Source organism: Mus caroli, unplaced genomic scaffold, assembly GCF_978045245.1.
Source record: "Mus caroli unplaced genomic scaffold, Mus_caroli_1 scaffold_8, whole genome shotgun sequence".
Taxonomy (NCBI): domain Eukaryota; kingdom Metazoa; phylum Chordata; class Mammalia; order Rodentia; family Muridae; genus Mus; species Mus caroli.
Window position 1 is genome coordinate 116023954 of NW_028227263.1, and position 24914 is coordinate 116048867.

The 24914-nt window shown below is 49.6% G+C and overlaps 1 protein-coding gene across 1 annotated transcript; it reads right to left on the minus strand.

Annotated features, from left to right (window-relative positions):
- Nucleotides 1–308: 308 nt before the first annotated feature.
- On the minus strand, nt 309–16694 carry Rasgrp4 (RAS guanyl releasing protein 4). Its single transcript, XM_021168294.3, is given in 18 exon segments — nt 309–1011; nt 2184–2296; nt 2419–2553; nt 2640–2676; nt 4932–5091; nt 5186–5304; nt 5430–5534; nt 5622–5702; nt 8062–8337; nt 8957–9073; nt 11132–11305; nt 13824–13977; nt 14092–14223; nt 15131–15192; nt 15305–15426; nt 16391–16581; nt 16583–16655; nt 16658–16694. Coding segments are annotated over 18 exon segments (2145 nt in total). The 3' UTR covers nt 309–954.
- Between the last annotated feature and the right edge of the window lie 8220 nt (nt 16695–24914).

Sequence of the window (24914 nt, forward strand, 5' to 3'; positions counted from 1 at the left end):
GGGTGTAGGGGTTGGTGGGAAAAGACACATTGAAGCAGCGGACTTTATATTTGCTCCCTGGTACCAACTCTGCCAGGTAGTCTATCTAGGCACAGCTGGATAATAGAGATAAACATCTCTGCCTTTGGGGAGTGGTTCCTGGCAAGGAGGGGCAGACATTTAACAAGATAAATAGTGAATCTCTCGATTGTTAGAGGACCAAAGCGCCAGAGAGAAATAAAGCAGAAGGGAGCGGGGTTCAGAACATGTCTGTGTGACAAGTCTCGCGGTCAGGAGCCCCACCCCCACCCCACCCCGCCCAAGGGGACATCACTGGAGCAAAGTTCTAGAGCAGGTAAGTCATACAGACCTATGGCAAGGAGCATTGCAGGTAAAGGGAGGGAACCGGCAGTGCAAAGGCCCTGGGGTAGGAGTATTTAGGGCATGTTCTAGGAACCCAGTGGCCAGTGTAGGTGGAAGAGGATGAGGAGAGGTGAGGAAGGGAAGGCAGGTGGTGAGGAGCCATCTTGCAGAGCTTTGTAAACCACAGGGCTGGGTTTTACCTTGAGCAAGCAAAGGAAGATGTTTTTCACACACACCGCCCACACCAGCCCCTTTTCTGGCACTGGTTAGAACCCTGTCCCCTCCACCCTCACAGCCTCCCAAGCCCATGCCAACAGTCCGTGCAGTCCGCTGGGTCAGAGCTCCAGTTTTAGAACAGGTGAGTCTTGCCTCCCACGCCTGGGCTTGAAGGTCAGCCTTACTGAGTCTTCCTTCTCTGGGAAATGGGGAGCCCAAGTGCATCCAGCACAGAGCTACAGATAAAAGTGAGGGGAAGGAGCGTGACTGGCAGTCAGTGTGGTACAAAAGAACGTTTTTTTTTTAGGAGAAAAGATTGTGGGTGCTTTGTCAGAGGCCGAGTAGGGGTGGAGGAGGCGTTGGTTAGGGGAGTAAGGGAAAGACTCCAGATGCTGTTCAGACGCTGGGCTTCGAGGAAGCTTTGGACGGTAAAACCGGTGCTGGGCAGGGCACCTGGGAGGAGGAGGAATACACAGTGAGGAGTACGTCATTCCTCCACAACCAGGACCAAGGTCTCGCTCGGACTGTGGCTAAGTAAATGAATCAGTACTCCCAGATGGGACCTCTGCCTTTTAGGAGTGGGAAATTGTTCCAATAACATTTACTTTAGCCCCTGACCTTATTTGGCCTTATTTTTTTTGGGTGGGGGTGCCATGTTTCAAGTGGATGCTGCCTATGCCGACCCTGGAGAGTACGCCAAGGACGCGTGGTTAGGCATGGGTAGGCGAGTGCTCTTGGCCTTATTCTTGCTTTCCCCCTTTTTATGGTTGTTGTTGGTTGTTTGAGATAGGGTCTCACTGTGACAGTCTGACCGGGATCCTCACCATGTAGGCTAGCCTGGAAGTTGTGGCTATTCTCCTTGTCACAGCCTCTTCAGTGGCAGGATTATAGGTTTGAGCCACCATGCCAAGTTTTTTTTTTTTTTTCCTTCCGGAATCTTTTTTTCTGTGCTAGTAGCTATCCACCTTTTCCCCCTGAGTATGTTAAAACCACTATTATTCTCTGTCCACAATAAAAACTAGTCAGTATCCACAGGGCAGGATGGCTCCTGCCTATAATCTCACCACTCTGGAAGCCAAGGCAAGAGGACTGTGAGCCTGAGGCCAGCCTGGGTTACAAAGTGCTTGGGTAGCTTTTACCAACCGGACACAAACTAGAGTCACTTGGGAAGAGAGAATCTCTCTGCTGAGGAATTGCTTCCATCAGATTGACCTGTGGGCACGACCACAAGGCACTCTCTTGATGAATGACAATGTAGGAGAGCCCACCTCTGAACAAGGGCACGTAGTACCGGACTGTGCAAGAAAGGAAGCCGAAGAAGCCATGGAGAGCAAGCAAGCAGCGCTACTCCATGTTCTCGGCTTTGGTTCTTACCTGACTTCCTTCAAAAAAAAAAAATGGGCAATGACGTGGACGTGCAAGTCAAATAAACCCTTTCTCCCCTGAGTTGACTTTGGTCAGTGTTTCATCCAGTAACAGAAAGCAAACCAGGATAGACAATGTCTATCCCCTCCCATCCCGGGGACTGAAGGTTTTTATATGACTTCACTTTTCTGTGATTTCCACATCTGTCTGGTTCGCCCAGACAAATGGCCTGTCTCTCCCAGATCCAGCTAACTCCTTACCACCTCTGGCTCCCAGGAAGAGTGTGAGGATTCCGTCTGGGTCCAAGCGTGGCGAAGGTGGCAACCAGACTCCGGACCCGGGGAGAGTGTATAGGAGAGACTTTCCTCTGAGCCTGTCGGTGATGTGATGGGTGGAAGAGCTGTGGTTCTGACAGGCAGGAAGGACCCCAGGACCTCAGGAGTGAGCCCCATCCTCTGCGCCCTTCTCCCGGCACTACTGTGCCCTGGGTCTTACCACAGTTGGCAGGAGGAAGTGGTGTGGCTGGCACAGGTGCACCTGGGGGCCCCGGGTCACCCTTAGTCTCTGGCCTCTTCTTACACTCCACTCTCACTTGATCCCTGCAGTGTCTGTGACAACACAGGCCACAGTCTGGGGGGAAGGAGCTGTTAAAATAGCACCTCACTCTTCCAGGCCCCAGGTGGACAGTCCCTCCCTCTGGAAGGCATCTCACTTACCCCGACAGCGATAGCCTTGCTTGGTGACCCCCCAGAGCTGGGGAAAGGAAGGGGAGTCAGTTAGCTGGACTGAAGGAGGGAGCACGGGAGGGAAAGGATGGAAGCCAACGGGTTTTGAATTTTCTTAGGATTCTGACAATTAACCAAAACGTTAGGAACATGGGGATTATCTCAAGCATAGGGATATGCAGGATATTAGAACTGGGTAAACTGAGTTCATAAATGTACTGTCTATGAGCAGGGGCTGTTTGTACACAAAGTGTTCGTGGTGTCTCTCTAGGCCCTAGAACGGCCTGACTCAAGGGCTGTGTCAAATAAGGTCTAAGAGTAAAGAAACGACAAGATCTATAAATTAGTCTTGATTTGATTGAGATTTGTCCCTGATCTAGAATCTGAAGCCAGGTGTGGAGACACATGCCTGCAATTCCAAGAGGCTGAGGCAAGCCTGGGCTACACAATCAAGTGTGTGTGTGTGTAGGGGGTATGTCTGTCTGAGAATTGAACCCAGGGCCTTGTGTATGGCAGACAAGCACCTTCAACCACTGTCCTATATTCCCTGCCCTAGAAAACCAATTTGAAGCCAGCCTGAGCTACATGAGCCTGTCTCAAAAGGCCAAAATTTGACAGAAAACCAACAAAAATAAAAGATGTCTTTAATTTGGAAATAAGCGTTGGATGGTTCTGGGTATAACAATCACAGACTGATTCTTTTTTTTTTTTTTTTTTTGGTTTTTCGAGACAGGGTTTCTCTGTATAGCCCTGGCTGTCCTGGAACTCACTTTGTAGACCAGGCTGGCCTCGAACTCAGAAATCCGCCTGCCTCTGCCTCCCGAGTGCTGGGATTAAAGGCGTGCGCCACCACGCCCGGCTCACAGACTGATTCTTTTGAGACTAAGTTTCACTAAGTATTCTTTCATGTAGACCAGGCTAGCCTCAAACCCACAGAGATCTGCCTGCCTCTGCCTCTTAGATGCTGGCATTAAAAGTGTGCACAGGCTGATGTTTAAATTTGTTTTACTTTTTGCTGTTTTTTTTTGAAAAAGAACTTGAGTAACATATTTTAAAGGTTTTTTTTTTCCTTACTACTTGGTATCTCTGTGTGTCTGTGTGTCTGTCTGTGTGTCTGTCTGTGTGTCTGTGTGTGCACACATATACACGCCATAGGGCATGTTGACGTCAGAGAACAACTTCATGAAGTCTGTTCTCTCCTTCCACCTAGAGACAGAACCCGGGCTTCTGGGCTGAGCAGCGAGAGGCTTTGCCTGCTGAGCTGCCTCACTGGCCTGTTTTTAAAACAGGTATCACTCTGTTTGCAGCCAAAGCTGATCTAGAGCTCACTTATGTAGCTCAGGCTAGCTTCCAACTCATGGAACTCCCCTTGCCAGTCCCCTAGGTGCTGGAGCTACAGGCATGGGCCATCAGGCCCAGCAATCATTTTTTTACATGTACTTATTTTGTTATAGGTATACGCATGCATGCCACTTGCCTGTGTGTGCAACACATGCACACAGGTACCCTCAGAGGCAGAAAGAGGGCACCAGAACCCCTGGAACTAGAATCACAATTGTGAGCTGCCCATTCGCCACGGTGGGAAGCAAACCCAGGCCCTCAGCAAGGGCATCATGGGATGTTACCTACCTAGTCTTCCCTCCAGCTCTATCAGTGCCTCTTTGTTTGTTTACATTTTCCAAAACAGGGTTGCTATGGCTGTCCTGGAACTCACTCTGTAGACCAGGCTGGCTTCGAACTCAGAGATCAGCCTGCCTCTGCCACCCACGTGCTGGGATTAAAGGCGTGTGTCATCACCACACCCAGCTATGCTAGTGTTTTTTAAAGGACAGGGTCTCCTATAGCTCAGGCTGGCCTCAAACTCACTCCCTATGTAGCTGAGGATGACCTTGTACTCCTGGATTCTAGTATACCACCATGCCCAAAGCGATATACCCAGGCCTGCAGATCATCATGTTTTGGGTGTTACTTGGGGGTTTGGAGAGTATTTACAGCTTGGCCATTGTCTTGGTGAAGATCACCTGATAGCATGTAGAGTTTGGTAAGTACACAGAATATAGGAATTTCAGTGTTTGGTGCTTATATGAATTCGGTGGAATATCTGAGATGGGGGCATTTCTGAAGTCCCCACCACCACCGCCACCACCACCACCAGCGCCACCACCACCACCACCGCCACCACCACCACCACCACCACCACCAAAACCCTGCCCCAACACTGGCCCCAGTTAGGGTGTGAGGAGCTGAGAGAATCCAGGGGAGATGGGACCCAAGGGTGCTAACAGGGCCAGTGCTCACGAAGCTGCTGCAGCTGTGACAGAAGGTGGGCTTGCGGAAGGTGACCTCCTGGAAGGCGTGCAGGAAGGCCAGGCCCAGCTTGGAGCAGATGGCACTGGCATGGAGCAGGTACTTGGTCAGCTCCTCTCTGCTGAAGGAGCCACTCCTACGGGGCAAAGGCCACACCTTAGCATGGCTGGCTGCTCACGGCATGTCCAGGATCCTTGGTTTTGGAAGATTCAGAAGTCAAGGCCTCTTACCCGTGGCGGGGAGGTGGGTGAAGCCCATGGCAGGCAAACGGGAAGTTGCCTGACAGCCGCTCAAAGTCCTCCAGAGAGATGGAGCCACGGCCTTCTGGGTCGTAGTTCTTGAACACGGACTTCAGAGGGATTCAGAGAGTAGGGTGAGGACAATGCATCCAGGTGTGGCCCTGTGGGCTCAGCTCCTTTCCCACCTGCCACCCGGCATCCCTCTACGGGGCTGCAGTTGGAAGTGTCCCCTCACCTCCACCAGCTGTTCCACATGCTGACCCAGAGTCACGCTGTCTGGCTTTGGTGTCACACCCTGGGCCCACTCTACCACCACAGGTGCTTTGAAGGGGGACGGTGGCTAGAGGACACAGAGGGACACGGTCAGTCAAAGCATAGACTTGAGCAAGGGGTGGGGGCATGTCAGAGGTCAAGGGTCAAGGCTCACCAGACTCTTGGGACAGCGGGGTTCCCGGGCATAAGAAAGCTCGTAGATCTCATCTTCTGTGTAGAAGAGATCCAGGGAAAGCTGGGGGTGGGGAATGGGGTGGGTCAGGGCGGTAAAGTTCCACTTTAGGTCAGTCTCTGCCTAGACCCTCCTCCCATCATCCTCTCAGAGCCTTCTCCAGAGACTTCGGGATCTGTCTGGCCACACCAGTTGCCCTCCATCCTGATCCCTCCACAAGCCAGAAGTGCCTTACTCCCGCTGAGGTTTTCTTTTTAAATATGTGTGTCTCCATGTGTGTGTACCACGCATGAGCAGGTGCCTACAGAGACCGGGGAAGGCACTGGATCCCCTGGAGCTACCCACCTACATGCTGGGAATGGAAATGAGATTCTCAGAGCAGGAAGGGCCCCCTAACCACTGAGCCACCTCTCATCATCCATTCCCCAGCAGGGCTTTTGGAGACACATTTACCACATAGCCCAGGCTGGCCTGGAATTCATGATCTTCTCCTTGCCTCCTGAATGTTTAGAATTTAACAATGAGCTACATATTTTCATTTGCACTGGGCCCTGACCATCAGGCCTGGTCTTGTCTCAGTGTTTGTGAACTCAACTTTTCAAGCTTACACTGCACAACCTTCAGACTCTCCGTCTCAGCTTTCCTGACCCACGGAATGAGCACCATAAAGGTATTGCTGGGATGGGGTTATGAGGTCAAAGTGACCAGGGTTCTTTTGCATGCTTCTACGGATCAAACCCAGGGTCTCAGACATGCTCTGCTACCGCCTGGGCATGGTAAACATGACTGAATCAAAGTGTACGGTAGAAGAAGGAAGGAGGACTGTCACAAGTTTAGGGCTAGCCTGGTCTATACAGTTCTAGGCCAACAAGGGCTATAGTGTAAGACTCTGTGTCAACAAAACAAAAAGCAAACAAACCAAAAGTGCTCCGCCATGAAATTGTATCCTTATCTCTTGCTCCTGTGTGTGTGTGTGTGCGTGCACATGCGAGCACATGTGCATGGAGAGGCACATGGAATCACATGCATGGAGCTTCCGAGGTCATTGTTGGTTGTCTTTCTTAATTTCTCTCTACTTTATTATTATTATTAGTTATTGTTTTGGGAGACAGGATTTCACATGTAGCACTGGCTGGCCTGGAACTCACTATGTAAACCAGGCTGGCCCAGAGCTCACGATCCTCCTGTGTCAGCCTCCTGAGTGTGGGAAGCATGTGTAACACGGTCTGGTGCATATGAACAGTAACTGTCAGTAGCTTCTTATTACATTTCAGACAGGCCACGCCCCGGGAGTTTGGACTGTTGATCCTAGGAGCTCAGAGCACTGGTAGATTTTGTATGGTTTCTCTTTCTAGAGCTGAGGATGGAACCCCAGGGCCTGTCATTTGCTAGGCAAGTGCACTCCCATAGCACAACACTCTAGCCCATTATTGCTTCAGGGATACAAAAGCCTGAAGCAATCCAGGGGCCTGGGGTGGGTCCTTGAGTCAGGAAAAGGTGTGTCTGTCATGTTCCAGCGTCTGCCTAGTCTCATCCTCATGAGTGCTGGGATTATTAAAGATGTGAGCCAGCACACCAGCTCGGATGCTGTTCTGATGACGTCATAGGACACTACTGACTGGTTCTTCTTCGCCACACTCTGAGGTGGGTTCTGTTATTATCCTTGTTTTGCAGGCAATGAAGCTGAGGGATATAATTCACTATGTAGTCATAGAGCTAGCTAGACTCCTAGACTCCATGTGTTCCATAGCTGGGCTTCCTGCTACACGCCTGTAGCCACTGCATTTGGAAGGCTGAAACAAGAGGATTGCTGCCTGGCTCACATGAGCTATAATGTGAGACCTGATCTTAAGATAAATACTAGGGCTGGAGAGAAGGCTTAGTGGTTAAGAGCACTGACTGCTCTTCCAGAGGTCCTGAGTTCAATTCCCAGCAACCACGTGGTGGCTCACAACCCTACAGTGTGTGTATTTATATAATTTATATATATATATATATATAATAATGATACACTAAAAATGCCTCTTTAGCTTATAAAAAAATACTAAAGGGACGACTCTTGGATTGGAGATGTAGCTTACTGGTAGAAAATCAAATCTATATCTTGCAGGAGGTGTAGATAGTGGTGGAGCCCCTGCCTAGAATCCCCCAGTGAGGAGCTAGGGCGTGGCTCAGTGGTAGAGCCCCTCCCCTGTCTCGAACCACCCAGTGAGGGAGGAACTGGTGTGGCTCAGTGGTGAAGTGCTCATATATTATAAGTGAGGTCCTAGTTTCAATTTCTAGTACAGCAAAAAAGCAAACTAAAATCTCTCATCCCATAACTATCTATCCAGGTCCTACAGATTCTCAGTAGCCAAGGACTCTAAATACTGGCCTCCTGGGATCTTCAGGGATCTCACACAACATAGGGCCCATAGTTCACCGTCAGCAGGTGCAGCAGGTCCTCATTGGCACTGCAGGGAGGATGCTGTCCCTGGAGCGCCGTCAGCTCCTGCAGCCGTAGATAGAGGCTATTCAGCTTGGGTAGGTGCAGGCGGCCATCTGGCAATCTGTCTGGATGAGCCTCATATAGAGATACCAGGTCCTTGAGGTGTACACCCAGTACTGGCAGCCGGAAGCCAGTACAGCCGGCCCAGGTGCGGCGGTAGTGGGCATAGTTGTTGTGGGAAGAGAGGAGCTCTGTCAGCTCCAGCAGGGCCTGTGTAGAAAGTGCATGCTGTGGACCAGAATGTCTGTTCTGAGCTTCCTGGAGGGCGTATAGTAGCAGTCTCCATTGTGGGTTCTGAATCCCAGAATATGGACACACAAAGAGTGAGCACTAGCCTAGACTCCCCCAGTGAAGGGCTGGGGGCGTGGCTCAGTGGTAGAGCCCCTGCCTAGAATCCCCCAGTGAGGGGCTGGGGGCGTGGCTCAGTGGCAGAGCCCCTGCCTAGAATCCCCCAGTGAAGGGCTGGGGGCGTGGCTCAGTGGTAGAGCCCCTGCCTAGAATCCCCCAGTGAGGGGCTGGGGCGTGGCTCAGTGGTAGAGCCCCTGTCTTAAATCCCCAAGTGAGGGGCTGGGGGCGTGGCTCAGTGGTAGAGCCCCTGTCTAGAATTCCCCAGTGAGGGGCTGGGGGCGTGGCTCAATGGTGTGACACCATGGTAGGTGGGCCAGGAAGAAAGGCTAGGGATAGTGAGGGGTCTATAGAATTTGGAGGATAAAGGTGTTAGGTTGTTGGTTCCAGAGTCCTTGAGTAGGGACTGATGGCAGTTAAGGAGTGATGTGTGAGAGTTCAGGGCATGTGACCATTTTGGACTTTGGGGAGTTAAAGGGGTTACCTTAGTGCTGTCAGGGCTCAGATGGACGTGGGAGTCCTTGAGTCTGGAGATGGCACTATGACACAGGCCCCCCGTGACCGCCATCAGTGTGTTGAAATTCTGCAGCTGGTGAAGCCTCTGGAAGGGAGGTAATGGACAGAGGTGGGAGGCACCACAGAACAGCAGCAGGGTGGAGTGCTGAGCTGGGGGTGTCAGTCGTGTAGGAGTGTGGCCCAGGGGCAGCAGATGAGTGGGTTAGACTGGCCAGGTGCCAGGCATGTACCTAGCGTTAGACAGATTGGGAGAATAGACAGGCATGTGCCAGCCAGGGATAGAGAATTCCGAAGTGTATCAGGTGTCAGGGTTCTGGGAGGGGGTCAAACAACTGTCAGAGTCACAGAGGTGAGGGCATGGACTGTGAGTGGGAGCTGGGAACCAGGTAGAACTGACTAGGATGACAGTGACGTGGAAGAAGAAGAGATGAGGAACAAGTGTGAGGTCCACAAGGCGTCAGAGGAACTCTTTCTCCTTCCCTTGAAAGCTGGAAAGGTGGAGGTCACTGTGGAGGGAGGCAGAACCAAGTAGAAGATGCTCACGCCAAGGAGGTCTCTAGCTGATGCCAGACCATCTTTCAGGTCTAAAGAGCCCCAGAAGATAGCGCTCAGTGGTAGAGCCCCTGCCTAGAATCCCCCAGTGAGGGGCTGGGGGCGTGGCTCAGTGGTAGAGCCCCTGTCTAGAATCCCCCAGTGAGGGGCTGGGGGCGTGGCCTGGTGGTAGAGTCCCTGCCTAGAATCCCCCAGTGAGGGGCTGGGGGCGTGGCTCAGTGCTAGAGCCCCTGCCTAGAATTCCCCAGTGAGAGGCTGGGGACGTGGCTTAGTGGTAGAGCCCCTGTCTAGAATCCCCCAGTGAGGGGCTGGGGGCGTGGCTCAGTGATAGAGCCCCTGCCTAGAATCCCCCAGTGAGGGGCTGGGGGCGTGGCTCAGTGATAGAGCCCCTGCCTAGAATCCCCCAGTGAGGGGCTGGGGGCGTGGCTCAGTGGTGAAGAACTTCTTTAGGGTGCAGGAGACCCTGGGTTTAATCCCCAGTATGGACACAAATAGCCATGCAAGAGGAAGGAAAGTGCTGGAAGGCTCGCAAGGAAGGGCGTGGTCTGCTTCGGAGATATTCAAAGAGGCCCGACCACAGGGCTTCCCTTTTCCCAGAAGAGAGGGGGAGGCTGACTCAACAGGTCAGGGCCAGAGAGACTGGACTAAGTCTCTCTGTATTGAATTATCACTAAGAGAGACACAGTCACTGTCCCTAAGACACAGAGGGGTCCTGATGCCTGGAGATGCAAAGCTGAGGCCATGGAAAGGATCATTTCTCTGCAGGGGATCAAATCTCTGACTTCCAGCTTGGGAAACTGTTAATCCTAACTACAGAGCCAACTGGTGGGACCAAGTAAGGTCTAACTCCGTAATATCAAGGTCACAGGCTCCAGACAGATCTCAGAAAAATGGAGTTCGATCAGGCCAGGGTGTGATGTCATAGGTGTGATGGCTGGGAGATGCCCTGCTGAATCAAGAACATGGAGCCAGGAGCTGGAGAGACGGCTCAGTGCTTAAGACCACATATTGCTGTTGCAGAGCACCTGAGTCCTGCTCCCAGCACCCACTTCAGGCGCTCACAACAGCCTCGTCTCCTGTAACTCCAGTGCCATTGACCTCTGAAGTCACACACACACACACATAATTTAAAATATATATATTTTCAAGACAGGGTTTCTCTGTGTAGCCCTGGCTGTCCTGGAAACTCACTCTGTAGACCAGGCTGGCCTCGAACTCAGAAATCCGCCTGCCCCTGCCTCCCTAGTGCTGGGACTAAAGGCGTGCACCACCACCGCCCGGTAATGTTTTTTTTAAAAAAAGCCTTGAGCTTTGGTCAGTTGCAATATGGAAGGTCAGGTAGCTGTGCCAAGTCTACAGTCCCAGAAGTGAGGAGAAGCCAGCTATCCTAGGGCACGCCTTTAATAATCTCAGGACTAAGTAGGCAGAGGCAGGTGCATCTCTTTGAGTTCAGGCCAACCTGGTTTACCCGGTGAGTCTGAGGACAACTAGGATTACATAGAGATCCCCTCTCAAATATAATATAATAAAATAAGATAAATTAAATAAACAGAACACAGCAAGTGGAAAGACTGGGCAGTCAGAGGCTTACCTGTGCCACACGAATGAATTTGTCTAGGACCTGGGCACGTTGTGCAGGCCCAGGACGACTTAGCACCATGACCTGCACCCAGCGGGACACACTGTTGCTCAGACCCACAGAACCTTCCAGAGCTGGACAACCTCTCACTGAACCCTGCAAAACATAGCCCCGCAGGTCTTGGGGCTGAGGCCAAGATTGGTCAGGGTGTGTCATGTTGCTCCCATTCCGTCTTTCTGGCAAACCCAACATCTCATGTCCTGGTATGGTCTGATCTAAGTCTCCCCCAGGCTTCTGGAGGTCCCTGACATCATTGTGTCCTTCTCTAGTCTTGTGCTTATTAATATATGCCTGACTGTGGCAGGTCAGTAAAGGGAATGATGGGAAAGTGAACTTGAAAGTGGCTTCTACTTGATCTGCTCAATAGTGGGTACACTCAGCACTCTAATCTACTACACCATACGAGTACACATGTACACACACATACACAGAGGCATACACACAGGCATGTACACATATGCACACATACATACATGCACACACACATACACATGTGCACATACACACATGCACGCACATGTACACATAAACACACACACACACATTACACACATGCATGCACACATACATGCACAGGCACAATAGACATATGCACACATACATATACACATGTACACACATACATGCACACTCATGTGCATATATGCACACATACATGCACTCATGTGCATACACATGCACACATACACACATATGCATACACATACACACATTCATGCACACACATGCACACATGCATCCACATATACACACACACATACATATTCACACACCCCAGCCCTATCTGGAAATCTGTCCCCTAAAGGAACTAGGTCCCCACTTTCCTTAAAACCAATGTCTAGATGATAGCAGCTGATACATTTGAATCTAGAAGCAAATGCAGTTGCCTTTCGGGAAGTGAAATATAATCATTTCCAAGGATTTCTTCAGATGGTGTTTACTCTGAACCATGCACTGGTCTCAGGTAGGAACTGTTAATATCTGTTTTAATTTTTACCTTTCCATATGAGGGAACTGAGGCATGGTGAACCGAAATGCTTGGTGACTATACTAATGCCTGATAAGATATTTTGAACACAATTCTATGATTACTGCAGTAAGTACTTTTGTGACAGAGTCTCATGTGGTCCACGCTGGGTTTGAACTTCACGCTGGGTCCTCCTGCATCGGCTTCCTAAGCGCTGCATTATAGGCCTGTGCTACCTCAACATACTGCAGTAAGCACTCGGTGGTGGTGGTTTTGTTATTGTTGTTTTGTTTTTTGAGACAGGATTCCTCTATGTAGCCCTGGCTATTCTGGAACTCACTTTGTAGACCAGGCTGGCCTCAAACTCAGAGACTTACCTGCCTCTGCCTCCCGAGTGCTGGGATTAAAGGTGCACACCAACATAGCCCGGCTGCAATAAACACTTTTAAATGGGCTTTTTCATTCTGTCATACACTCTATGAAGTGGGAAGGTCTCTATTTTATGAACGAATACCTGAGAGGTTGGGAAACCAGCTCAAAGTTAGCTAGGTAGAAAGGAGCCGAGGGGGTGGGGGCATAGCTCCTTGGTACAGTGTTTGCCTAGCACGCCTGAAGTCCAGGGCTTGATCTGCTGCACTGCACAAACCAGATGTGTTGGTGCACATCAGTAATGCTAGCACTCGAGATGAATGGAACGGAGTTCAAAGTCATTCTTGGTTACACAGGTGGAAACCACGAGATCTGTCTCCAAACAGCCAGGCAGACAGGAAGTGAGGAATGAGTCGGGGCGGGGGGCGGGTGGTGGTGGTAAGAAATGGCTGCTGAGATGACTCAGTGGGAAAGGGGGCCTGCACTGTATTCCTGGGACCCGCGTGGTAGAAAGAGAAGATAGATTCCCACAAGTTATCTTCTGTCTACCATGTCTCACAAACACAATAAATAAATGAATATGTATAATAAAAATGTTTAGAAGGAAGAAGATAAAATTAATAATAGAAATATAACTATAAATAAAACATAAGATAATATAATAAATAATAAAATAAATTAGTAATAAAATAAAAGGAAGAAAAATAAACAAAATTTGAACTCAGGCTTGGCTTTTAGGCAGCCTAACTCATTGTCTCAGACTGTCCTGCCATCAGGTTTGGCCACTTAAGAGTGTTCAGTCTGCAACCAGGATTGGTGGCATACAACTTTAGTCCCTGAGGCAGGCAGATCACTGAGTTCGAGGCCAAACTGGTCTACAGAGTGAGTTCGTTCAAGGCCAGTCAGGGCTACACAGAGAAACATTGTCTCAAAAGAATTAAATTCTGGTCTGGGAATGTAGCTCAGTGTAAGAGAGCTTGCCTAACACAGGCAAGACCCTGGGTTCAGTTACCAGAGCCCTTAACGTGATAACTGTACTACTAATAATAGTAAAAATAGTTGCCAGGCGTGGTGGTGCATACCTTTAATCCCAGCACTCGGGAGGCAGAAGCAGGTGGAGTTCTGCTTTTGAGGCCAGCCTGGTCTACAGAGTGAGTTCCAGGGCTATACAGAGAAACCCTGTCTCCAAAAATCAAAACAAACAAAAAAATAGTTAAACTATAGTTCCATATGGATACATATGCCAAGAGCACACCCTGTCCCCATTCTGTTTCCTGCCTATCAGTGGACTGGGAAAGGCATTCTCACTGTGATAGCCTGGAAGGACCGGAACTCCAGATAAGTAAGGTGTTGTGCCAGCTCCTCTGTCTCCAGGTGATCGAACAGCAATGACACTTTCCGCTTCTTGCCCAGGCCTGGGCTGCTCATGGGAGGTGGGGGACCGGGCCCTCCAGGACTTAGCCTGGAGGCCAAGAAAAACAGGTTATTGGAGTGCCTCAAGAGTCGAGGATTTGGGGGACATGGAGGGTGTGGGCAGGATAGGATGGGGCAGGGAAAGAGGGTGGGGTTGGCTCACAGGCTGGAGGCATCTCCCAGGCTCCTTTGGGCCATGTTGCCCTCCTGAGCGACAGTGGTCCAAAACCGGCTTATGACTGCTTCCAGCTGGGGTTCCTGGTGCACTGCCTCATGGTGATGAGTCAGCCAGTACCTGGGACGGGTTCAGGGATGGGAGGTAAATTTGGGCTGGCAGTAGGGTGAAGCGGTTAAGAGGGTTTTAGGCCAAGGAATTCTAAACACAAACATGGAACTATGGGCATTTACACGGGTGTTGGGGTTCCTGGAGTCAGGATTTAGAGGGGTGACTCAAAGGATAGGGAGATCTGGGGTAAGAATGGGAGGGTTGGTAAAACAGCATCGGGATCTCCTAAGACAATTGGGAAGAAAGATGGTGGAGGTGTCAGGAACAAGGTGGGGAGGAAGATTTGTGGAGTCAAGGTGATGCCGTTTTGGGGGTATCATGTAGGAGAGTCTATAGTATCTAGCCAGGAATCTCCAAGAATTGTGTGTTCCAAGGAGTGGTGGGGCAGGGGGCAGAAGTATCTCAGGAACTGTTAGGAATGTTTTTTTTTTAATCTTCTTTAAAATATTATTTTCATTTTGTATGTATGAATGTTTTGTCCATGTGTATGTATGTGTATCATGTGCATGCATGGAGGCCAGAACACAGGTGCTGGTTCCCTTAGAACCGGAGTTACAGTCACCAGCCAATATATGGGTGCTAGGTCCTCTGAAAGAGCAGCAAATACCCTTCTGAACCATCTGTCCAGTCCCAGCCAATGGCATTTTAGCATTGGATTTTGGGTAATGTTTTGTTTTGTTTTTTAGTCGAAGCCTACTCTACAGTCCAGGCTAGCTTTGAACTTGAAGAGATCCTTTTGCCTCGCGCTATCTCATGCCAGGATTACAGACATGCGCTATCACACACAATCTTTACATGGGATTTTAGAAAATGGGGCCAAGTGAGCGTGTGTGGGTTGGGGTAGCGATCAGGCTGGGGTGGGGATGGGGTCTTAGAGAGGTGTTTCATGGTACTGAGGCTCTTGGGCCAAACCTACCTGACCAAGTAACAGATCTGTAGCTGTCTTAGCTCTTGGGCATCTTTGGCAGCCTTCTGATACTTGAGAGTTCTAGTCAAGGCTGTTTTCCAGCACTCCCATTTGCCCACTTCCCCCTGTTCCCATCTCCCAGGAGTTTTCAGGTCTGCCTCCATCCCTCTAGATGGAGAGCACGGTTCTGGGAGGATATGAAGTCAGCAGACGGGCAGCAAGCTCTGAGGATGGCAGCACCCAGCTGTGCATCGTGAGCACCATCTTAAGAATGTGGTCCCCTCTGCGCAGGCTGCCAGCCGAGTCTGGAGGAGGAAAGACAGGCTCTCAGCCTGGGCCCTGAACAATAGACCCTGGCCTCGAGAACTGAGCGGGCAGGCTGGCGGGGTGGCGTACATGCTTGTTCTACCTTTAATGCCCTGCAGGAACTTGGGTAAGCAAGATGATTTCCTCATGCCTCCGTTTCCTTAGCTGGGAGGTGCATGGGATGGCATGAATCTGGCTCCCTGCCTTCAATCACCGTTGAGATGATTAAAGTTCTTTGATCTTTTTAAGATTTAATTTCATTATTTTAAAGTGTGTGTGTGTGTGTGTTTGCTCAAATGGGTGCAGGAGCCGTCTCAGGCCAATGTATCAGGTTCCCTGGAGCTGGGGTCACTGGTGGATATGAACCTTCTGAGGCAGATACTAGGAACCAAACTCAGGTCCTCTAGAAGAGAGCTATGTGGTCTAATCACTTAGCTGTCTTTCCAGCCCCTCTCTTATTTTTCTATATTTATTTATTTATTTATTTATTTATTTATTTATTTATTTATTGGTTTTTCGAGACAGAGTTTCTCTGTGTAGCCCCGGCTGTCCTGGAACTCACTTTGTAGACCAGGCTGGCCTCGAACTCAGAAATCCGCCTGCCTCTGCCTCCCGAGTGCTGGGATTAAAGTCGTGCGCCACCACGCCCGGCTTCTTCATTTATTTTTTTAAGACACGAGTTACTATGTAGTCCTGCTGACTTGAAACTCGCTATTTAGATAGGCCTGGTCTCAGATTCAGAGAAATGCCTGCCTCTGCCTCCTGAATAGCTGGGATTGAAGGCATGTGCCACATCACCCAGGTAAGTCTGGAACTTTATCCTCCTGCCTCAGTCTTCAAAGGTAAGCCACCAGACCCTAGCTCTCTCCCATCATTAACACAAGGACGAAAATTTCTCCTACTCAGCCATGTTCTACCGCAAGCAGCGAGACTGAGATAGGAGAGGCTGGCCCCGGTACTCACCAAAGCAGCGGATACATTCCTCCAGTAGCTCATCTTCGCTGCAGCTGCTCTCACTCAGCACTCCCAGATTCATGGAAGCCATGACCTTGCTGATTTCCCGGGGGGTGGGGCACGTCTTGTGGCGGCGGGCCTGACGTGGCCGACCCCGCCCTCCTGCCTTCCCAGAGCATTCCTGATGAGACTTCCTGTAGGTACACGCAGAAAGCCCACCGCGAGGCATCACGGGAGCCCCTTTCTCTAAGTACACTCCCACAGTTCTTTGGGCCCCTACTCCTCTAGGCAACATGGACCAAAGTTCTTGCATGGACCAAAATCTCAAGAGATTTTGAAGGACTCATGGCTGACAAATCCCAGAATATTTTAGATCAGAGAGCCAAGTGCCACTGACTCGTTCCTTGTTTTGTTTTTAATTATTGCTTTTTCAGTTAGTGTGCAAAATAATGGGACACTTTTCACACATAAAATATATCATCGTACTAGAACCCATCTACCCTCTCTCATCTCGTTGGTTTCTTCTCTCTCCCAAATGTCCTTCTGCCTTCCTGTCACATGTGTATGTATGTACATATATGTGTATACACACACTTAAATCTAGGTTTCATATACAAAGGAAAACACATCGTATTTTGCCTCTCCCCTGTTATCCTCCGTTATTGCCATAAAAATTTCCTCTTGACGATATGGTCCCAAAGCATCACAATTTTGCAGGAAGTAGACCCCCAGCGTTTATCCTAGGGCCCGAGGAACAACCCCTGGCTTCCCAAGGTACCTCATGAGTTGGTCTTCAGGTTTCTTCCAAAGCCAGAATGTTACCCCCCCCCCAGCCCAATTCCATAGAAGTTATACTTCTGTGTCCCAGTAATGGAGATGACCTATGTGGTCAGGCCTCTTGGAATCTACCCCACCACCCCATTTCTGCAAGGCAGGATACCCCTCATCCAAGCTAGTTTTCGAACACCCAAGAGTCTTAGCCTCTAGCCTGCTCCCCACATTTTTAAGCCAGGACAGGAAGTAGACCAGTGCCTTCTCCCCGGCTCCTGAGAGCTAGGCAGGATCCCTGGGGCCACAGCAGCTTCAAGGAAAGTTTAAAAATAACCTTTCCTGTCATATGCCTCCCTCGGTGCCTGTCCCAGGTGAGGAAAAAGGGGTGATGGGAAGAAGGGAGGGCCAGAGGAAAGGATTCGAGGCTAGTCTTCAGACTCATCCAAAACTGGGTTCCAGAAATTTCTGATGGCTGTGTGCCTTTTAATAAGTGACCCAATGTCCTTTTCTGGCCCTTGCTTTCTTCATAGGAAAAGGTAGACTCATCCTTGGATTTCCCCCAGATGTTAGAACATCTGGATCCTCAAAGGGACCCGGCTGATGGGGAAGCTAACCTCCAGATAGGAAAAGAAAGCTGCACATTGTGATGCTCACTTGTAATCCTAGCTGCCTGGGAAACGGAGGCAGGGGGATTGCACGTTTAAGGCCACCTTGGGCTTTCAGAGCAAAACTCTCAACACAGAGACAAAAACAAAACACCACCTCAAAAAAAACCAAAAACAAAACAAAACAAAACAAAACAAACAAACAAACAAAACAAGACAGAAGGAGGTAGCCTGCCTTTCAGCATGGCTTGGGTGTAAAATCACAAACAGGGACATCCTAAAATAAAATCCGCCTCGTCTCCTGCAGGAAGCAGCATCAAAAGGGCTTAAGAGGGCTGTTAAATGCTACATAAAGTGCACACCTGTTGCACGGCATCGACTAGAACGCAGGCTGAGCACTCTGTAAAGGATCAGGGGTTTGTGGTTTTTGTTTGTTTGTTTGTTTGTTTGTTTGTTTGTTTAGGTGCCCACACCAAGAACCAAGAGCTTTATCTTCCTGGGCGTTCCACCTAAGCACAGCTTCTGAGGCTAGCCCACAGTCTCATAGAATCTTAAACTTTCCGGGTGAGTCCAACGGCCTGTGCTTTTCAAGCCCTCTATGTGGCTGTGCAATGAAAGCCCCTCTGGAGTGGTAGCCAAGGTAACTCTGCCAGAAGCGGGAACTGAGAGTACTGGAGTAACTTACCTAAGGCCACACGGGCAGAGGATGAGGCAGCAGGGATCCTCACACTATACTGAATCCCTTTGCTCATCAGGTCATACCAGGGAAGCGAGCTATCCAGGTTGGGGACCCAGCACCATCCCTCCTTAAGGGGTCAGGTGGGCAAGCAATGCCAGGAGACAGAAATCCGTTTGAGATCCTGCTGCCCCCTTACCTGCAGACCGGCAGCCCCCGGAGTGTCTGGAGCAGCCAGGAGTGGTTTAAGAGTCAGGGAAGCTGCCTAGACCTACGTCATGAACCTCTCTCTCCTGGGACCCGGTCCTGCAGGAGCCTGGAGTTTCCAGTCCGGGGTGGGGGTAAGGGGCAGTGACCATAATAGGGAACAGAGAAGACCCCGGGGAAGACAGGGGCAGCCAGCTGAGGGAGCTAGGATGGAGAGACATAGGTCAGCTCAAACTCCAGGGAGAGACAGCAGCAGTAACGGAGGCTCAGGTGCTCAGCTCCCTGAAGCATCTCATTCTTGGACTCCACTAGAGCGGGTCTAGGAGGAGTCCCAAGACCCCTCTCCCACCTCCCCACAGCCAGCGGCGCCAGGACTTTGGCTCTCCCAGGTCTCCTTGGGAAGGGTCCTCTTACCTTTTGATGTCTTTCCGGTTCATGGTTCTTGGAGGGGGTCGGGGAGGGTCGGGGGTGGGGGTGGGTCCTGACAGGGGTGTGATCCGGTTCCTTCCCTAACCAGATTGTCAGGCTCCGGGGAGCTGGAGCGTCCACCGAGTTTAGGAAGGAAAGAGGAACTGCCCCTCCCCACCCACCCCCAGGCCAGGGGGAAGGAAGAGGCTGGGGAGAGACCAAAGGCTCCCCTCCCCCTCACGGGGGATCCCTGCCTGCTGAGGTTTCCGGTGCTGCCTACCCCCTCAGCGGGTTCGCTATCTATCGCTCCATCTTCCTTTCTCCCCACGTCTCTGTCACGCACACACACACACACACACACACACACACACACACACACACACAGAGTTTTTAAAAGTGTGTAAAAACAGGCTCAAAAGAAAAGTCTGCATTTCTCTTTGCTTTTCTATCTCTCCCCCCTCTTTCCCTCCCTCTCCCCCTCCCCCCCCCCTTTCTTCTCTCAAGTCAGAGTCTCCTGAAGCTCGCAGCTCAGGCTGGCCTCGTACAGCAGCAGGGCAAACCTCCCGAAAGAGAACGGAGCAGGATTCATCCTCCCATATGCTGGGATTACAGGTGTGAACGGCACGGCCGGTTTGAAGGACACTGTTTATACCTGGAAAACACTTTCACTTTATTACCCTCATTGTAAAATCCTTTATGTAGCACCTACTGTGCACCATATACTTCTCTAAGGTTTGGGGAGTTTTATTTCCTTATTATTTTCTAAAGGCATATTCCTCCTTTGCTGTATTTTATTTTTACTTGGAATCATGTGTATGTGTGGGTCTTCATGTGGGTGTGTTTGGTGCTCTTGGGGAGGCTAGAAGCATCAGATCCCCCTGGAGCCGGGGGGGGGGGGGGTTCCAGGCTGTCCTGAGTCACAGAGCACAGGTACCGGGGACTAAACTCAGGTCTTCTGCAAGATCAGGACAGCCTCTTGGTTTTCATCTTGATATTGACTCTGCACTGCACTGCTTTTTGTTGTAGTGGTGTGTGTGTGTGAATTTTTAATGTAGATCAGACTAACCTCAGATTCTTCTTGTAGCCGAGTAGCTGAGGATAACCTACCTCCATCACCTGAGTGCTGGAATTGTGCCTGGTTCACACAGTGATGAGGACTGAAGTGAGGGCTTGGTATGTTCTGGGCAAGCATCCTACTAACCAAGCTTCCCCCTCTACTCCCAAGGTTATCTTTTTATAATAAAAAATGTTACGGATAGAGGTAAGCCGTAAGCCATCTTCACAGCTCCTTTGTACAGTTTCAAAGCAGAAAAAATGTTGATGTTCAGGTTTTGGAGACAGGGTTTCTTGGAACTAGCTTTGTAGGCCAGGGTGGCCTCGACCTCAGAGATCCCTTTGCCTCCGTCTTCTGAGTGCTAGGATTTAAGGTAGGCACCACCATGCCCAGCCAGAATGACTGTTTCAAAGCCCCCTCTCTTTCCATTACTCCTCTTAGACTGCTATGAGCGGTACTTTACATTGCTTGGTTTTGTCTCAAACGTTCTCACTCTCTCTCTCTCTCTCTCTCTCTCTCTCTCTCTCTCTCTCTCTCTCTAACTTTGTGCCCATTTTTTATCTAAGTCTGTCATACTTTACATATTTTTAATTGAAGTACCAAAGAAGAGCACACATTGGTATTTCAGTTGACAGATCATCACTGAATGAGAAAACTCCAGCGAAGCTCACGTCAGGAATAGAACATTAACTGAGCCTGGTGTTACATGCTTCCAATCCCTACCTTTGGTAGGGTCAGGGAACTAAGGCAGACAGATCTCTATGGGTTCAAGGCTAACCTGATCTAGACTGGAGCTACCCATCCCCATCTAACCCTACCCACAATCCAAAACCAAAAATGTCAGTTGACTCCAGGATACTCTTTCTGTCCTTCTTTCCTTCTTTCCTTCTCTCTCTCTCTCTCTCTCTCTCTCTCTCTCTCTCTCTCTCTCTCTCTCTCTCTCTCTCTCGTCTGCCTGCCTGCCTGTCTTCCTTCCTTCCTTCCTTCCTTCCTTCCTTCCTTCCTTCCTTCCTCCCTCCCTCCCTCCCTCCCTTCCTTCCTTCCTTCCTTCCTTCTCTCTTTCTTTCTTCTTTCTTTTTCTTCTGAGACAGGGTTCTTCTGTGTAACCCTGGCTATTCTGGAGCTTACTGTGTAGATCAGGCAGGCCTCTAATTCACTTGTGAGGTCTGCCTCTGCCTCTCAAGTGCTAGAACTAAAGGCATGCATGTGCCACCACACCTGGCCTTCAGAACATTCTTAATCTCTCTTAGTTCCTGTTACTGTCTCCCATGATTTATCTGCAGCCTGATGTAAGCAGAGTAGGTGGGATTTTATTTTATTTTTTTGTCTGTGTTAAAACTGTATGCAGGGGCTGGCGAGATGGTGTGGCAGTTAAGAGCTCTGTCTACTCTTACTCAGAGATCTGGAGTCTGGTTCCCAGCATCCAATCACAGAGCTACACAACACCCGGCCTCCAAAGGCACCAGCCCTCACTGTGCACGCACTCACAGACAGATACAAATACCCGCAGATAATTAAAAAATCAGAGAAATGAATCTTAAAAGCGACCATATATACACAGGCTCCAGGATTGTGTGGTGTCTTTTTCTTATCTTTCATCTTTGCTAGTCTTCCAGGTTATTTTATTTGCTTACATTTCCTCCCTTTCTGTTGCTGGTTTGTCTTTCATTGTGTGCCAATGCAATGATTTGTTAGTTAACTTTCTTACAATGGACAGTTGAGTTGCTTGCTTGGGCATCTTTGAAAACAGTAGACTTTAGGGCTGGAGAGATGACCCAGTGGTCTTCCAGAGGACTGGAAAACATTCTCATCTGACTTCTGAGGGACTAGACACACGTACATATAAGCAAAACAACAACAACAACACACACACACACACACACACACATGCATAATGGGGAGTAGAGTAAATGGATCATAGTAGAACAAGTCTGCCGAATATCATACTTTAGTGACTTCAGAGTGGCAGTGCTTTCAGGAGAGTGTTTGATCCTTTCTTTTCCATTAAAAGTGTTCGCCGTGGGAATCTTTTTACACAGACAGGAAGGCCTACTCTGGTTTTCCCATCATGCAGTGCCCTGGTTTGGTTCTCCCTCTGTACCCAGCTCCTTGCTTTCCTGTGTCTCCTGTCTGTCTCTGTCTCTGTCTCTGTCTCTGTCTCTGTCTCTGTCTCTGTCTTTCTCTCTCTTTCTCTCTGTCTCTGTCTCTCTCTCTCTCCCCATCTCCTCTAGCACTTGCTCAGCCTTCAGTATGAGAGTGTCTCCAGGTCCTGAGGACAGAAAAGTCCTAAAGACTGAGGTGGGAAAGGGCCCTGGCACCTGTACACAAGCCCTTGGCTTTCAAGGCCCGCTGGATGGCCATCTACACCCCTAAGAACATTGATGACTGCAAAGGGAGGGGCCGCTTGAGTCAAAGCAGAAACCCACAAGTCAGAAAGACACTGCCTGTGATAGCAGGGTAGACTTCTTTCCACAGGGTGCCGCAGAAAAATAAGCACAGATAAGAGCTGGTTAGACAGGAAAAATACGTCCGTTAGACAAGTAGCCAGGTAGCTGAGGAGATGGCTCCGTCAGTAAACAACTTGTCACTCAGTCATGAGGACCCAAGTTTGAGCTTCAGCCCCCACCTAAAACGCCAGGCAAGGCAGCATGCATGCGCACTTTAATTCCAGTGCTGGGGAAACAGCAACAGTCGATCCCTGGGGCTGGCTGGCATCAGGCTACCCTAATGGTGAGCTCCAGGCCCCTGAAGAGCATTGTCTAAGAGAGTCTCTGTCCCCATACACAAGCACACACATATCCATCCACAGCAGCCTGCACCCACGTGACCCCCACCCCTCCCCACACACATGAGAAGCCAGAAGATGCCAAGTAGAGGTTGGGAGATGGAGACTGAAATCTTTTTTTTTTTTTTTTTTTTTTAAAGATTTATTTATTTATTATCTGTAAGTACACTGTAGCTGTCTTCAGACACTCCAGAAGAGGGCGCCAGATCTCGTTACGGATGGTTGTGATCCACCATGTGGTTGCTGGGATTTGAACTCTGGACCTTCGGAAGAGCAGTCGGGTGCTCTTACCTACTGAGCCATCTCACCAGCCCGAGACTGAAATCTTTGCATAGAGTGACGGCAGGCAGCCACTACCCAGGCTGCTTAGAGGAACTGTGTGAATGGGCATCACCTAGCAAGTGGTTCATACCAAATGCTGTCAGTTCCGTAAGAGGCAGATGGCTTGTCACTCTTCTCATTATTGAGATAAAATACCCAACTTTACATTATCGCGATAAAACATAAGCGACTTAGTAAAGAAGGAAGAAGGATTTGTTCTGGTCCTACTGTGAGGGTCCAAGAGCAGGAGGCAGCAGCTCACCCTGCACCTGAAATCAGGAAACAGAGATGAACACTGCTGTTGAGCGAGTCCTCTCCTCTTTATCCAGGAGACTCAGCCCAACAGTCAGAATGAATCTGTCTTCCTCAGTTAAACCATTCCGGAAATGCCCTTCTAGACATGTCCGAGGCTTTGTCTTCCGAAGTGTTCCCAAATCCAGCCAAATCGGCCAGCTGGATTTATCACCCCAGGTAATATGGGCTAGGATAGGAATCGCCCCCAGGACGCCCATAGGCAAGGAAGGGTGGATAAGCAGAAAGGGGCCGGTCACCAGAAAGTCCCTCAAAGCAGCCATGGTCATCCACCAGTTGTCCAGGAAGCAACACATAAAAGTCTTAAAACATGCAGTCATGACTAAGGCCTAAAGGACACTGTCGGTATCTTATGATATGATTCATTATGACACAGAATAATTCCACATTTTGTTTAGAACATTTAAGGAAAAATATTTACCATGCAACTATTTAATGTATGAAATACAACACAAAATTATATTGCACCATATAATAAACAATATATATATAACCACATATTATATAATGTATCACTGAGTTTTATAATTCAATAATACAAGACAGTCGACTAATCCCAGCACCCAGTAGGCAGGGGCAGGGGCAGGGGCAGGGGCAGGGGCAGGGGCAGGGGCAGGGGCAGGGGCAGGGGCAGGGGCAAGGGCAGGGGCAGGGGCAGGGGCAGAGGCAGAGGCAGAGGCAGAGGCAGAGGCAGGTGGATCTACAGGAGTTCAGGGCCAGCTTGGTCTATATAGCAAGCTTGAGACCAGCCAGGGCTACATAATAAAGCCATGTCTCAAAATAATAATAATAATAATAATAATAATAATAATAATAACAATAGAAATTTACATTCAGTTTAATGCAAGTGTGCTATTGCCAGTGTTTAATAAGCAATATCTACATTGAAAAGTACTTTATTGCAGTTTTGTTGAACAGTATAATACTGGTTTCAGTGTGAGTGTGTGTGTGTGTGTGTGTGTGTGTTCGTGTATGTTATTGTAGGTGGTCCAGAAACATTTTATGGAGATCAGAGGAGAGCCTGGGCATTAACTCTCACTTTCTGCCTTGGTTCCTCTTCACCTCTGCACACAGCAGGATAGCAAGCCAGCAAGCGCTGGGGATTCTTAGTTTCCACTTCCCTCTCATGGTCCAAGCAATGGGATTACAGCTGCTTGCTGCAGCACCAGCCACAGTTTTCTGTGAGTTCTGGGGATTTGAAAGCAGGCCCTTAGGAGCTGGAAATGGCTCAGTGGTTAAGAGCACTGACTACTCTTGCAGAGAACTTGAGCTCAAGTACTAGAACATACAGGGTGGCTGCAGTCCGGGCAGCCCAACGCCCTCTTCTGGCCTCATATAAACAAGCAAGCAAATAAATGAGTCAGCTCCCCTTGCTTGCTCAGTAATTATACCAT